The 16281-nt window shown below is 40.7% G+C and overlaps 1 protein-coding gene across 1 annotated transcript in view; it reads left to right on the top strand.

Annotated features, from left to right (window-relative positions):
- rnf32 (ring finger protein 32) overlaps positions 1-14118 on the top strand; it is a 63807-nt gene extending 49689 nt beyond the window's left edge. Inside the window, exons 7-8 of the mRNA XM_060825729.1 lie at positions 10578-10745; positions 13873-14118. Coding sequence (XP_060681712.1) covers positions 10578-10745; positions 13873-14118 — 414 coding nt within the window. The remainder of the gene's footprint in view (positions 1-10577; positions 10746-13872) is intronic.
- Positions 14119-16281: the final 2163 nt, after the last annotated feature.

Genomic DNA, 16281 nt, shown 5'->3' with positions numbered 1-16281 from the left:
AGCAGCGCTCCACCACCACCCTCTGACTTATACCTTTGAAGGGTTCTGTATCAAAATGGCTTACTAACCAGTGTCCCATGTGGAACCTTGATGAACACCTTACTGAAGACAATATAAATCACATCCACCTCTCTGCCCTCATCAATTGTCTTTGTTACTTCAAAAAACGGAATCAATTTCATGAGACATGATTTCCCATGCAGAAAGCAATGCTGACTAATCCTAATCAGTCCTTGCCTTTCTAAATACATGTAAATCCTGTCCCTCAGGATTCCCTCCAGCAACTTGCCGAACATCAATGTCAGGCTCACTGGTCTATAGTTCCCTGGCTTGTCCTTACCACACTTCTTAAACAGTGGCACCACGTTTGTCAACCTCCAGTCTTCTGGTACTTCACCTGTAACTATCAATGTTTCAAATATCTCAGCAAGAGGCCCAGCAATCACTTCTCTTGCTTCCCACAGAGTTCTAGGGTACACTTAATCAGGTCCTGGGGATTTATCCACTTTTATGCATTTCAAGACATCCAGCAGCTCCTCCTCTGTAATATGTCACCATCTATTTCCCTAAATTCTATAAATTCTATGTCCTTTTCCACAGTAAACACTGATGCAAAATACTCGTTTAGTATCTCCCCCATCTCCTGTAATCCCACACAAACACTGCCTTGCTGATCTTTGAGGGGTCCTATTTTCTCCCTTGTTATCCATTTGTCCTTAATATATTTATAAAAACCCTTTGGATTCTCTTTAACCCTATTTGCCAAAGCTATCTCATGTCCCCTTTTTGCCTTCCTGATTTCCCTCTTAACTATACTCCAACTGCCTTTATACTCTTCTAAGGGTTTGCTTGATCTCTCCTGTCTGTACCTGACATATGCTTCCTTTTTTTTCTTAGCCAAACCCTCAATTTCTCTCATCATTCAGCATTCCCCACAATTGCCAGCCTTTCTTTTCATCTTGACAGGAAGATAATATCTCTGGACTCTCATAATCTTATTTCTGAAGGCTTCCCATTTTCCAGCCATACCTTTACCTGCAAACATTCGCCCCAATCAGCTTTTGAAAGTTCTTGCCTCATACCACCAAAATTGGCCTTTCTCCAATTTAGAACTCCAACTTTTAGATCTGGTCTATCCTTTTCCATCACTAATTCATAACTAATAGAACTATGGTCACTGGCCCCAAAGTGCTCCCTCACTGACACCTCAGTCACCTGCCCTGCCTTATTTCCCAAGAGTAGGTCAAGTTTTGCACCTTTTTTCATAGGTACATCAGCATACTGAATCAGAACATTTTCTTGTACACACTTAACAAATTCCTCTCCATCTAAATCCTTAACACTACGGCAGTTCCTGTCTGTGTTTGGAAAGTTAAAATCCCCTACCATAACCACCCAATTATTTTTACAGATAACTGAGATCTCCTTACAAATTTGTTTCTGAATTTCCTGCTGACTATTAGGGGACCTATACTACAATCCCAATAAGGTGATCATCCCTTTCTTATTTCTCAGTTCCACCCAAATAACTTCCCTGGATGTATTCCCAGGAATATCCTCCCTAAGTACAACAATAATGCTATCCCTTATCAAAAACACCCATCCCCCTCCTCTCTTGCCCCCCTTTCTATCCTTCCCGTAGCATTTGTATCCTGGAACATTAAGCTGCCAGGCCTGTCCGTCCCTGAGCCACGTTTCTATAATTGCTACGATATCCCAGTCCCATGTTCCTAACCATGCCCTGAGTTCATCTGCCTTCCCTGTTAGGCCTCTTGCATTGAAATAAATGCCTGAAGAAGGGCTTATGCCCGAAACATTGATTCTCCTGCTCCTTTGATGCTGCCTGACCTGCTGCCCTTTTCCAGCACCACATTTTTCAGCTCTGATCTCCAGCATCTGCAGTCCTCACTTTCTCCTAGTTGAAATAAATGCAGTTTAATTTATCAGCCCTACCTTGGTTTCTGCTTTGTTCCTTCCTGCCCTGACTGTTTGATTCGCTCCTTTTCCCAACTATACCAGTTTCAGATTGATCTCCCTGAGTCCCACCCCACCTCCTTACTAGTTTAAATCCTCCTGAGCAGCTTTAGCAAATTTCGCTGCCAGTATATTGGACCCCTTCCAATTCAGGTGCAATCCGTCCTTCTTGTACAGGTCACTTTTACCCCAGATGAGATTCCAATGTTCTAAAAATGTGCACCCTTCTCCCTTGCACCAGCTCCTCACCCACACTTTCATCTGCTCTATCCTCGTATTCCTACCCTCACTTGTTGGTTATCACGAGGGGGCATAATTTTAAGTTGATTGGAGGAAGGTTTGGGGGAGATGTCAGAGGTTGGTTCTTTACACAGAGGGTGTTGGGTGCATGGAATGCACTGTCAGCAGTGGTAATAGACAGGCAGGAGGGGTGTAACCCTTCACCCAAAATGCTGACTTCTGCGCTACCGGATGCTGCCTGGCTTGCTGTGTTCTTCTAGCCTCTCGCCTGTCTACTTTGGATTCCAGTATCTGCAGTCTTTTGTCTCTAACCAAGCAATGGTAATAGAGTCAGATACATTAGGGACATTTAAGCAAATCTTGGATAGGTACATGGAAACTAGTAGAAAGTGAGGACTGCAGATGCTGGAGATCAGGGCTGAAAATGTGTTGCTGGAACAGCGCAGCAGATCAGGCAGCATCCAAGGAACAGGAGATTCGACGTTTCGGGCATGAGCCATTCCTGAAGAAGGGCTCATGCCCGAAACATGGAAACTAGTACAATGCAGGGTATGTAGGTTAGTCTGATCTTAAAATAAGATAAGAGGCTGGCACAACATCGAGAGCTGAAGGGCCTGCACTGTGCTAGACTGTTCTATGTTCAATGTCTGAACTGCTATATTACCTCTACATTCCCACCCTATCAACTGTATTCTACAGCCAGCTGAGTACAGGAATCTGCATCACAGGGTGCCCTAAACTCAGATGCAAAGATATTCCACAAAGCAATCTCAGAGCCAGGGTTCTGAAGTATTATTATATTGGACTTGAAACATCAATTCTGCATCTCTTTCCATTGATGCTGTTAGTCCTGCTGAGTTTCTCCAAAACAGTCACCTCTACTGTAATATTTGTATTTACAGGTAACGTGAGATAACACAAAATATGTGGTGAACAGCCGATCTCCTAGAAACTTATCCATCAAAGCAATTGGAGAATCCATCAGCAGCATAACACAGAAATGGGCCATTCATCATAATCAGTCTGTGGGGACATTTATACTTCACTCAAACTTCTTCTCATACTTTCTCATCTGGACAGTCTAGAACTAGAGATCATAATTTCAAAGAAGAGGATTAGCTATTTAAGACCAAGATGAGGAGAAATGTCTTCGCTTCGAGGTTTGTGAAGCATTTGAGTTCTTTAATCCAAAGAGCTGTGGCTGCTCAGCAAATAACAACACGTAAGCCGAGACTGAAGGAACTCGGGCATTTAGGAAATCAAAGGATATTGGAATAGGATGGTAACGTCGAGGTGATGATATAGGCAGTTCAGGTATGATGTGATTGAATGGAACTGCAGACCCAAAAGCTTATACAGCCTTTTTCTGCTCATATTTCTTGCACGAAACATATCCTTCAGTAAATGTTGCAGACATTGCAAAATTAAACTTTCAAGGGTTTTTAAGAGTTCCTAGGATGACAGGGCTTCTGTTGTAAATAATTAAAACAGGTGGACATAGGAAAATGAAATCTATTGTAAATGCCAACAAATTATGCTTTTTATTCATTTAAATGTTTTTGTCATAAGTCTGGATAAATAATGAAGGTTATGGGAGAGGTGGCAGGATTATGTTCAGCTGAAGAATAATAAGAATAATAATATTAAAAAAACAAGCAATTGCATGCTGGAAAGAGAAAGCATTCCCAATTCCACCAGTTGCATTTTCTGCATTCCTAATAGACAGGGAAGCAGCCCTATCTAAAAATAATTTACAAATAATTTAAAAATATCCAATAATTTGTACTTGGAATGCTGTAAGTAAAACAACAAATAATGCTCCTTCATATCATTTTGTGTATTCAGTCACTGAAAATCAGTGACACTGATGATATATTTGGCATTAGATGTCAATGTTCACTTTATTATAAAACACATCCCCTGATTCACTTTGAGCAATGTCGTTGGGAGATCCACTACTATGGAAAGTTACAACTTGTTCAGTATTTGTTCTTAAAAAAAAAGCAGCACTTAAACCAGTTGGCAGCACAGTGACTCAGTGGTTAGCACTGCTGCCTCGCAGTGCCAGGGACCTGGGTTTGATTCCAGCCTTGGGCAACCGTCTGTGTGGAGTTTGCACATTCTTCCTGTGTCTGTGTGGGGTTCCTCCAGGTACTCTGGCTTCCTCCCACAGTCCAAAAATGTGTGGGTCAGGTGAATTGGCCATGCTCAATTGCCCATAGTGATGGGTGCATCAGTAGGGAGTAGGTGAATGGGTCTGGGTGGGTTACTCTTTGGAGTGTCGGTGTGGACTTGTTGGGCTGAAGGGCCTGTTTCTGCGCTGTAGGGAATCTAATCTAACCATGGGGTACATATGGAGATTTGTTTTCTGGTGTGCTGGTGACTTAAAATGAAGCTAAGTCATGTTCAGAACAATTTGAGTATTGCAGTCACACCCGCAGATGAGTTTCCATTTTAAAGTGAGATTACCATTAATCTATAACAGATATATCCAAATAAATGATTTATTAATTTGGAGTCTTTTAAAACTCAGAAATAGACTTACTAAAAATATAGTAATGTTCTCCTTCCAAGAACAACAAAATCTAGTTCTCTTTAAATGCACTTCTTACTTCTATCAATAGAACTTTATCTTGTCCTGCAGGATATGCAACTTAGTCATCGCAGCTAAAAACAAATCTGGATTTAAATGGTTATTAACTTCAAACTGGGAGATGAATAGGTGTTTTAGTAGTGAGAACATAGGGGCAAAGTTATTTTCTTTAACCGCTGGCAATGGCTTGGTTGAGAATTAAATAATCTATGCACATATTTCTCAAAGAAGAATTTGCTTTTCCACTTTGAGTGTTAGCTCAGTATGCAGCTTAATGAAATGAAGGGGACTAATAGCTTCAGGATGAGCATGCTTAATGAGTACTGACATTGTACAGCCTTGGCACAGCTACAGCTCACTGCAGTGTGTCAAAAGGTAAATTAGCTGACAGTGTTGTGGCTAAGGAGCTGGCACATGACCAGTCTGATTGGGAAAACTGGATCTGTAAGACAGCGCAGAATCAAGTATCAGTTTAAATTTGCTTAAAGTCAGCTTTGAGCACTGTCTCATTATTGTTGGTTTAGGTCTCCTGACTGTTTTTATTCTACACCAAGCTAGTACTCATTCTCAAAGTCTTCAGTTTGCTTCTTTGTTTCAGAGACATTAATGCAGGTTTACAGCTCTTGAAAACACACAATTACAATTTGGTTGGGGTAGCCATATTTAAAAAAAACCTATATAATTCTTCATATGTCAGGCCCAGCCCTATTTTGCAGACTCTTGCAGCAAGGACACTTGGCATGCAATACTAGAATCTGCAACAATACTCTGCATTTCATCATTTTGGAAGCTGCCAGATTTTTTTTAAATTCACTCGTGGAATGTGGGTGTTGCTGGCTGGCCAGCATTTATTGCCTGTCTCTAGTTGCCCTTGAGAAGGTGGTGGTGAGCTGCCTTCTTGAACTGCTGCAGTCCATGTTCTGAAGGTACCCCCATAATGCTATTAGAAAGTGAATTCCAGGATTTTGACCCAGCAATAGTGAAGGAATGGCAATCAGTTTCCAAGTCAGGATGGTGAGTGGCTTGGAGGGGAGCTTGGGAGGTTGTTGTGTTCCCGTGCAGCTGTTGCCCTAGACCATCAGTGTGGAAGTGATCATGTGTTTGGAAGGTGCCGTCTAAGGATCTTTGATTTTTTTAAATATTTATTCATTTGCAGAATGTGGACTTCACAGGCCAGATCATTATTTATTGTCAGTTGAGAGCCAACTGTCTTGCTGTGGGTACGGAGTCACATGTAGGCCAGACAGGGTAAGGCAAACAGATTTCCTTCCCTGAAGGATATGTGTGAACCAGATGGGTTTTTCCAGCAGTTGGCTGTGATTTCATGGTCATCATGAAATCCCACATTTTCTTACTTAATTCAAATTCCAATATCTGCCATGTTTTGTGATCATTGGCGGAGGGTTGTTTTTCAGACTGGAGTCCTGTGACCAGTAGTGTCCCAAAGGGATCGGTGCTGGGTCCACTTTTGTTTGTTATTTATATAAACGATTTGGGTGGGAATATAGAAGGCATGGTTAGTAAGTTTGTGGATGACACCAAAATTGGTGGCATAGTGTTCAGTGGAGAAGGTTATCTAAAATTACAAAGAGATCTTGATCAATTCGGACAATGAGTTAAAGTGTGCCAAATAGAGTTGAATATGGATAAATGCAAGGTATTGCATTTTGGTAAAACAAACAAGGGCAGAACTTGTACAATTAAAAGTAAGGCCTTGGGTAGCGTTAGAACAGAGGCCTAGGGGTTCAAGTTCATAATTTTTTTAAGTTTGCATCACATTTAGATAGGGTGGTTAGGAGGATGTTTGGCATTCTTGCCTTTATTGTGGAGACATTTGAATAAAGAGATTGGGATGTTACGATGAGATTAAACAGGACATTGGTGAAGCCTCTTCTGGAGGGCTGTGACCAGTTCTGGTTGCCCTGCTATAGGAAGATTATTAAACTGGAGAGGTTTCAAAAGAGATTTACCAGGACATTGCTGGGAATGGGTGGTTTGGGTTATAAGGAGAGGCTGGAAACGCTAAGATTTCTTTCACTGGAGCATTGGAGGTTGAGCGGTGACCTTATAGAGGTTTATGAAATCATGAGGGGTGTAGAAAAAGCAAAAGACAGGTATCTTTTCTCAAGGGTGGGGGATTTCCAGACTAGGGAGCATATTTTTAACCTGAGAGGAGAAATATCTAATAAAGACATGAGGGGCAATTTTTTTTACACAGAGTGCAATTCGTGGGTGGAATGAACTTCCACTGGTGGATGGGGTTACAGTTACAACATTTAAAAAACATTTGGCTAAGTACATAAATAGGAGAGGTTTGGAGGGATATGGGCCAGGAGCAGGCAGTTGGGACTAGTTTAGTTTGGGAATATGGTCGGTATGGACTGGTTGGACTGAATGGTCTATTCCATGCTGTATGACTCTGAAACTTCACGAGTGTTTTATTAGTGTATTAGTGAAAAGAGAATAACCAGGGAAAAGACAGTGCTAATTTGGGATCAAAGTGACAATTTAAGTGTGAACCTGCTCTTGTAGCCACTGTATATATGTGACAAGTCCAGTTGAGTTTCTGGTCAATGTTAACCTCCAGAATGTTGATAGTGGGAGATTCAGCGGAACACTGTTGAATGTCAATAGGCAGTGGTGAGATTGTCTCTTATTGGAGATGGTTATGATCTGACATTTGTGTGGCCCAAATGTTACTTGCCACTTTCCACATAATAGATTAACTCTATTTTTCTCTCTACAGATGCTGTCAGCCCTGTTGAGATTCTCTCGTACCTTTTGTTTTTATTTCAGATTTCCAGCATCCGCAGTCCTTTGTCTGTACTATACCAGCTAAATGTATTCAGAAACTTAACTGGCCATTGACTCAGGTCCCGAGACAACAGAAATCCCACACCAGATGCTGCCAGCCAATCTAGATCCAGGACTAATAATACCGCAGTAAAGAGTCACCCGTCTTACTCAGAGGCGAGGACAATTTCATATCTCAGAGAATAGTAAATTTGTGGAATTCTTTACCACTGAGGCTGAGAGGTTGGGTCATTAAGTATTTTTAAGCCCGAGGAAGACAGATCTTTAATCTGTAAATGAAACAAGCATTAGAGGGAAAAGGCAGCAAAGTAAAATTGAGAGTTATCAGACCAGCCATGATCTCACTGAATGGCAGAGCAGACTCGACTGGCTGAATGGCGTTCTTGTGCTCCTGCATCTTAAGTTTGATAGATGTTTTGTATATTATAGCCATATCCTGCCTTACCACCTTCTATTATTTATTTACAATAAACCCAGGTAACTCTGCCCTGCACCCCTCTAGAACTGTACCTTTGACTGGAGGTGGTCATTACATGCCATTTGCCATTAATCGAACCTATCTGAATGCTGACCTGGTCTTGCTGCACATGAACATAAACTGCTTCTGAGGAGTCATGATTGCGATCATCCGTGAACATCTCTGCCTTTGACCTTATGATGGAGAGATGATCATTGGTCCAGCAGCTGAAGATGGTTGGGCCCTAAAAAATTCCTTCAGTGAAGTTGTGGAGCTGAGATGTTCAACATCCAACAACCACAGCCAGCTTTATTCAGGCTGTGTACATCTCTAACTTGCAGAAAACTTTCCCCCTAATTCCCATGGACTCCAATTTTGCCAGGGTGCCTTGTTTACACATTTGGTCAAATGCTGCATGAACATTAAGGACAGTCACTCTTGTCTCCCTTTTTCATTACGGCTCACTTGTCCACTTTCAGACCAAGGCTGCAATGAGGTCAGAAAGTCAAGCCGCTGAATGGAATATAAACTTCACTGTCCTGCCTTTTAATGCCATATGTTTCGATTAATTATTTTCAGATCTTGGCATGTTTAGTTTAGGATGCATTTTAAAACCAAAAATAGAAAGTTTTGATCAGATTAATACCGAATTTGGGATCAAATTTAATTTTAATAGTTAGAAAGTTATGCACGGATACGATGACCTTGCTCTAAACTTCAGATTTTTGCTTGTCACACCAAGTTCTGCACAGGATGCCTTAGATCAGTGTAAATTCTCTTGTGTATCTTCACCTTCCAGTTTTCTGCTGTTGTATTGAGAAGGTATAATGTGCAAAGCGAAAAGCCTGTTTCAAGTCATGTAAGATTTCATTTGGAATTAGATTAAATATAGGGGAAGCTAAAGTGATAATAAATGGGATGTTTTTTTCTGCAGATTTTGGTTTTGGCAATAGATTAAACAGAATTTTTTTTTAAATCTGGAAGTTCCAAAATCTAGCTAACCACACGCCTTTGAGTTCAGTTTCCATTTGATGTCAACCACCTTTGTAAATCCTAAAAGTGATCACGTGTGCTTGCCTTCCGCTGTTCCATTTAATATGTAGATGATAACACAATGATGGAAAATAACATCCCTTACAAATTGTCACTTGACACATTTGTAGTCTACATGGGTTACAGCTTGGGTGGAGGAGGAGAAGCTGAATTGAGGAACTATTTATGTAATGGAAATTTTGGCTATATTCCTGATTAGTGAAGCCAATCATTTTGGATGGTTGTTAGTTACAAATAATGAACATCTCATGTTATTCAGATTTTCAATCTACTAAAAGCCTGCTGCTGAACCACAAACTATAACCCAGCACTATAAAATACTCCCAAAAGGATTGGAAACAATTATATCTTACATTGAATGGTTTTACTGAACTGTATTTGCCTATATAATAACAGGCACCAGACTTCAAAGTAAATGAATTGTATGTAAAACACTGAGATATTTGAGGAATATATTAAGACACTAAGTACACACATCTCTAAGTTTTTACATTTATTTCTGTAATAATTCAATGTACCTTGAAATTAATTTATCTTGTATCTGTATCGAGCATTTAATTAAAAATGCAAACGTTCTGCGTAGGCAGGAGCTTGAGGCAAGGACAAGGGACTTATTTAAGAAATAGCTAAATGCTAAGAAGACATGTGGGTTTGTGTTTTTGTTTCAGATCACCAGCGTTCGCATTACTTTAGTTTATTTTATATGAGAGTTTGTGTTTCAGGTGAAGAGCATTCCACTACGATAAAATTTATCCTGATGACTGGTACTAGAACCGTTAATATCCTTTGCAACAAGCATTAATATTACTTGTAGGGTCAGCTATTTGCAGTTGGTATCTTTGCTTCTGAGCCTGTATATTTAAGCCCCACTCCAGAACATGAGTACAAAAATCAAGGCTGATACTGCAACGCAGGACTGTGGGATTGTCTTTCAAACTGAAAATTAAACTGAGGCCACATCAGTCTCCTGCAGTAGATGTTAAAAAAGATCTCACACGGTAAAGAAGAGCAGGGTAGTTACCTCTGGTGCGCTGGCCTATATTCATCCCTTAGCCAACTTCATGAAAAACATTATCTGGCCATTTCCACATTGCTTTTTGTAGGGGTTCATTGCACACGTTCCTTCAATGCCACAGCAGTGACTCTGTACTTTAAGTAATACTTATTTGGCTGTAAAAGAGTTTCCAACATCATTGGCTGTGAAAAAACACTATATAAGTGAAAGACCTTTTTCTAATTTTCTATAGTAATATTTTAATAGGTGAAAGTCTGAAATAGTGCAGGAACTTGCACAGGACACATACACAGGCTGTAACATGCTTTGTAGAATATTAGCCATTATTGATCATTTTTAATTAATTTAAATTGAGAAACCACAGTTGAGCTTGTGAACTATCCATTTCTATTTGTTAAATTACTAACCAACAAAGCTTTGTGTTTCCACAGCTACAAGAGATTAATGACAGGTTGGTGAGGTCATGCGATGTGGATATTGAGAAACTCTTTTCTGAAATTGATCAGTCAGTAGCTACAAACAGGAGAGTTCTGCAGCAATTGGAGAGGCGACGTGTTCCCCTTATATCGGAAGAAGAGTGGGAGCAAATACAACTAAAGGTTATTAATAAGTCTCATTTCCAATCAGATTAGGCTGCAGCTTAAGAATTTGACAGTACACCTCCAGCAATTCAATGTAAAATTATATTTTAATATTGTCCACACCCGAAGGCACAAAGGCTGTTGCAGGGGCAAAAATCAGAGGAAAAAAATAGATAGCCATGGTGCTAGGTTTTAACCGTCTATCGCATTCAGGTGTTTTGTGAGAATCCTGACATTGTACAAATTAACAAATGTACGTGACAAATGTACAGACATCCAGAGTGATGAGAATGTCAAATCACTGGGGTGACTATTTCTCTGCATAGGTTCGACTGTCTTCTGATGAAAGGCCCCAGACCCGAAATGTTAATTCTTGGGTCTCTACGCGGTCAGACCTGCTAATTACTCCCTGCATTTTCCGCCTTTATTCCAGACTTGCAGAATCCACAATATTCTGCTTTTAAGTAATTTGTTGATTTATTCCTAAATGGACTTGCTGCTAAATGCATCCCAGAGTCAATGAAGAAAACGCTGAATTGCTTCATTTTGTTTCTCATCACACTAAGGCACTAATATTGAGTTAATCGATCTCTGGTTAGACCCCAGCCGACTGGAATATTGTGCCCAATTCCATACCATAGGAAGGATATCAAGGTTGCAAGAGGCCACAGGAGAATCACTGGAATGGTACCAGGGATCCTGACAACAGCAAATTGGACTATTACCTGAAAAGGAAAAATATGCATAAATCTCATGGATAAATCACAAAAAGCTAGCATACAAGTACAGTGCATAATAGAGAAGGCAAATAGATTGGTTGTCTTTAATCAAATAGAATAATAAAACATGGGAAATCTTGTTAAAAGTATCCAAGGTTCTAGTCCACCTAGAGTAGTGTGAATAGTATTGTTCTTCTAATCCAAGGAAGAATAATATGAAATAGCAACAAGAGGAGGCCATTCGGCCCCTTGAGCCTGCTCCATCATTCAATTGAAACATGGCTGATCCAACATCCTTCACATCCACTTTCCTTGTCTTTCCCCATAACCCTATGGATCAATGATCTATCTCAGTCTTAAATATATGCAAGAACTCTGCTCTCCAGCTCTCTGTGGCAGGGAATTCAAAGACAGTCAACTCACTGAGAAAAGAAATTCCACCTAATCTCAGACTTAAATTGCTACCTCTTTAATTCTGAGACTATGCCCTCTAGTCCTAGACTCTCCCATGATGGGTAATATCCTCTCAGTATTTACCCAGATAAGGCCCATAAGAATCCTATATGTTTCAAATTAGATCACCTCTCATTCTTTAAACTTCAGTAAATCTCAACCTGTTTAGCCTTTGATCATAAGATAATCTCTCCATGTCAGGGATTGTCCTTGTGAATCTACTCTGAACTGTCTCCAATGAAATATTTTACCTTAAATAAGGGGACCAAAACTGCTCACATTACACCACATGTGGTCTCACTAGCAGCTTGTCCAGTTGTATGAGACTTTCCCACTCTTATACTCCAACCCCCTTACAATAAGGGCTAACTTCCATTAGCCTTCCTTATTACCGACTGCACCTGTGCTTGCTTCCTGTATTTCACAAATACAAAAACAAGTACCCCAAGGCCCTTTGTGCTGCAGCTCTCTATTTAAATAATTCTCCTTTCTTTTGTTTTAGCTTCCAAATTGAACAACTTCTCATTTTCCCACATTATACTCCATTTTCCAACTTCTCGCACACTTATTTAACCTATCAATCTGCCTCTGTAATCTGTTTGTATCCCTCTCACAACTGCATTTCCACTTATTTTAGTGCCATCTGCAAAATTGACTCCAGTGGATTCACTTCCTTCCTCGGAGTCATTAATATATATTGTAAACAATTGTGGTCCTAGCAGTGAAACTTATGGAACTATATACTGACATTGTAGACAATCCAGAAAAGGTTCACTTGATCTGGGCATGGAGGGATTTTCTTAAAAAGGAACAGTTGAATAGGTTGGTTCTGTACTCATTAGAATTTAGAAAAACAGAGGTGGCCTTACTGAAACGTGTCAGATTTTTAGGGGGCTTGACAGAATAGACACTGAGAGGTTGTTTCCCTTTGGGACAGAGGCTGGGACCAGAGGGCATAATCTCAGAATAAAAGGTGGCCCAGTGAGGATACAGATGAAGAGGAATTTCTTCTCTTAGAGGGTACTGAATCTGTGGAATGAAGGGCTTATGCTCGAAACGTCGAATTCTCTATTCCTGAGATGCTGCCTGGCCTGCTGTGCTTTGACCAGCAACACATTTGCAGCTGTGATCTCCAGCATCTGCAGACCTCATTTTTTACTTGAATCTGTGGAATGCTTTACCACAGGGGGCGATAGAGGTTGGGACATTAAATACATTCAAGGCTGAGATCAACAGATTTTTAATCAATAACGGAATTAAGCGTTATAGGGAAAAGGCAGGAAAACAAAGTTGAGGATTATCAGATTCTCCACAAAGTTCTTAAATAGCAGAGCAGATTTTGTGAGTCATACTTCTGATCCTACATCCTATGGTCAAATGCAACATACAGAGGATTCCACAGATAAAAAGGTATAGAAATTCTTCATAAAAGCCACATGCCTTTTTTTTACTGCACTTACTGCCTGTGTTTCAAATGTCTAAACCCTGTTTAAAAAACTATAGGAGGAGCTAGGTATGGAAGAATGCAGGAGCATCAGGCTGAAGGAGGCGGTCTGGCAGGTGGGTGAGAAGTTTTGTTACAATGGGTGGTAGTTAAATGCAGAGTGGTAGTGAGGTCAGGTTCGGAGGAATCAGGGTTGGATGGTGGGGGTGAGGGTCAGGAGGTCAGTGGACAGTCAATGGACCAGAGGAGTTGTCATATTGGGTTGCTTATTTACTCATTGATTAGTTAGGAATTATCTGTCTACCATTCCTGGGTCCCTAACCAGATAAGTCAGTCAGAAGCCTGCAGTATTTTAGCTTATATTCAAAGGAGTGTCTAATTTTAACATACAGGCTATTTTAAAAACACAAACCCTGCCACTCAAATATTGGCCAAACAGATCTGATTGGAAATGCTCCCCTTGTTGTGTTGTCCTAATCTTCACATTTTGCTCTCTTGTTAAAACGTACGTTCGTTTAACTTTCCTCAGGCAATCCTCAGGGAGGTATTCGATTGTCCAATTTGTATCACTCCTCTGGATCATTTTAGAAGCACAACATGCCATGAGACTGCTGATCGGAGAGAGAATTGTGGTCCGTCCGTGCGGCAAACAGTGCTGCTGTCCTGCTCTCACACCTTCCACTACACTTGCTTGAAAGCCTTTGAGGATTTTTCTGAGGGAGAAAAGCATATTTGCCCATTATGCAGATCGACCTATGAAAAGAAAATGTTATGAAAAGTAAAATATAAAGCTTTCTTTCCTGCAATTCGAAACAAATACTTCCAAAAGTACTTTAGATTATTTAATATTTGAATAAAAGCCTCTTCACAGTCTGTTTTATCATGTTATATGTGGCAGAATGGTGTTTGTGTAGTTCATGTGTGGATTGTGTGGAGCCATCTGGTCGAAGATTAGCCCTTATTGCCCAGCAGTCAGCCATTGTTTTGCTGTGATGACATATGTAAATGGTATAATGGACTATCGTAGGATTAAGGCATTACATATCCTCTGACCAAAATATTGGCAATTGATCTGCTTGCTATAAACCCTGCCACCTTGTACAGTGCTATGTCCAAAACATGCTGCTCTAAGAAACTCTCATGAAAGCATTCTATAAACTCATCAACTCGGCTACTACTGCCAGATTGATAGTTCCAGTTTATACATAGACGAAAATCACAGATAATTATTGCTGTCCCTTTGTAATGTGGACCCGGTATTTCTTTTTGTAAACTTAACCCCACATTGTGGTTTCTGGTATGGGGCCAGGAGATGTTTTTGGTGACATCTTTCACCTGCTACTCATCTCCATCCAACTCAATTCTACAACTGATCATTTGAACCAAAGTAATCTCAATTACTGTACAAGTGCCACCCTTGATTAACAGTGTCAGCCCTCTACTTCTACCTAGCTTCTAATTTTTCTTGACTTCCATGTACCCCACAACTTTCAGGACCCCAATCCTTGTTGTCCTAAAGCCATGTCTCTCTAACGGCCACCAGATCATATTTATTTACTTCAATGTGCGATATCAATTAATTTATGTTGAGACAGGGGAATTCCTCTCTGAACTCCCAAGATAGACTCATACAGCACAGAAATAGACCCTTCGGCCCAACTTGTCCATGCCAGCTTGATACCCTAAAGTCACATCTAGTCACATTTGCCAGCATTTGGCTCACAACCCTCTAAATCTTTCCTATTCTTGTCCCCATCCAGATGCCTTGTAAATGTTGTAATTGAACGAGCCTCCACCACCTCCGCATTCCATACACACACCACAACTTGTGTGAAAAGGTTGGCCCTCAGGTCCCTTTCAAATCCTGCCCCCTCACCTTAAACCTATGCCCTCTAGTTTTGAGCACATAGATATTGCCTCAGTTGTCAGTCCATAATCACCCATCAAACTCCTCCCTCCTCTTACAATTGTTTACCCTGCTCCATAACACCTTTGTTCATTCTCTCTGTCATACTGTAACCCAGGGTATGGCATACTACAGTACACATATCTGAGAGAAAATGGCTTGTGCGGAAGCCTTGAAGTCCAACATCATCGGTCATTGTTAGGAATGGTAGCATAGTGTGAACATTAAAAGCCCTGCCTAATGTTCCAAAGACATGAATTAAAACCCCACCACAAGAACTTGGGAATTTAAACACAATTAGTCAGAATTCCAGAATGAAAAGCTAACCTCAGTAACACCGATCATAAAACTATCATATTTTGTTAAATCCCACCTTGTTCACTGCCTATACATGGTAGGCAAAGTGCTGGAAAATGGAATTAGAATGGTTAGGTGCTTGTTTTTGACATGCACAGACTCAATGGGCTGAAGGCCTTTTTCTGTGCAACAGATTCGATTCCCTGCAGAGTGGAAACAGGCCATTTGGCCCAACAACTCCACGCTGACTGTCCGAAGAGTAACCCACCCAGATCTACTCGCCACCCTATAGTTACCCCTGATTAATGCAATGGGCAATTTAGCATGGCCAATTCACGTAACCTGCACATCTTTGGCTTGAGAGGGGAAACCGGAGCACCCGGAAGAAAACCATGCAGACACAGCGAGAATGAGCAAACTCCACACAGATAGCCAGAGTCATAGAGATGTACAGCATTGAAACAGACCCTTCGGTCCAACCCATCCATGCTGACCAGATATCCCAACCCAATCTGGTCCCACCTGCCAGCACCTGGCCCATATCCCTATAAAACCTTCCTATTCATATACCCATCCAGATGCCTTTTAAATGTTGTAATTGGACCAGCCTCCATCACTTCCTCTGGCAGCTCATTACATGCACGTACCACCTTCCGCGTGAAAAAGTTGCCCCTTTGGTTTCTTTTATATCTTCCCCTCTCACCCTAAACCTATGCCCTCTAGTTCTAGTTTTCC

The sequence above is a fragment of the Hemiscyllium ocellatum genome, chromosome 5 (genome assembly GCF_020745735.1).
Source record: "Hemiscyllium ocellatum isolate sHemOce1 chromosome 5, sHemOce1.pat.X.cur, whole genome shotgun sequence".
In the NCBI taxonomy this organism is placed as follows: Eukaryota; Metazoa; Chordata; class Chondrichthyes; order Orectolobiformes; family Hemiscylliidae; genus Hemiscyllium; species Hemiscyllium ocellatum.
Note: the sequence above shows the minus strand (reverse complement) of the source record. Positions and strands in the feature narration are given on the sequence as shown.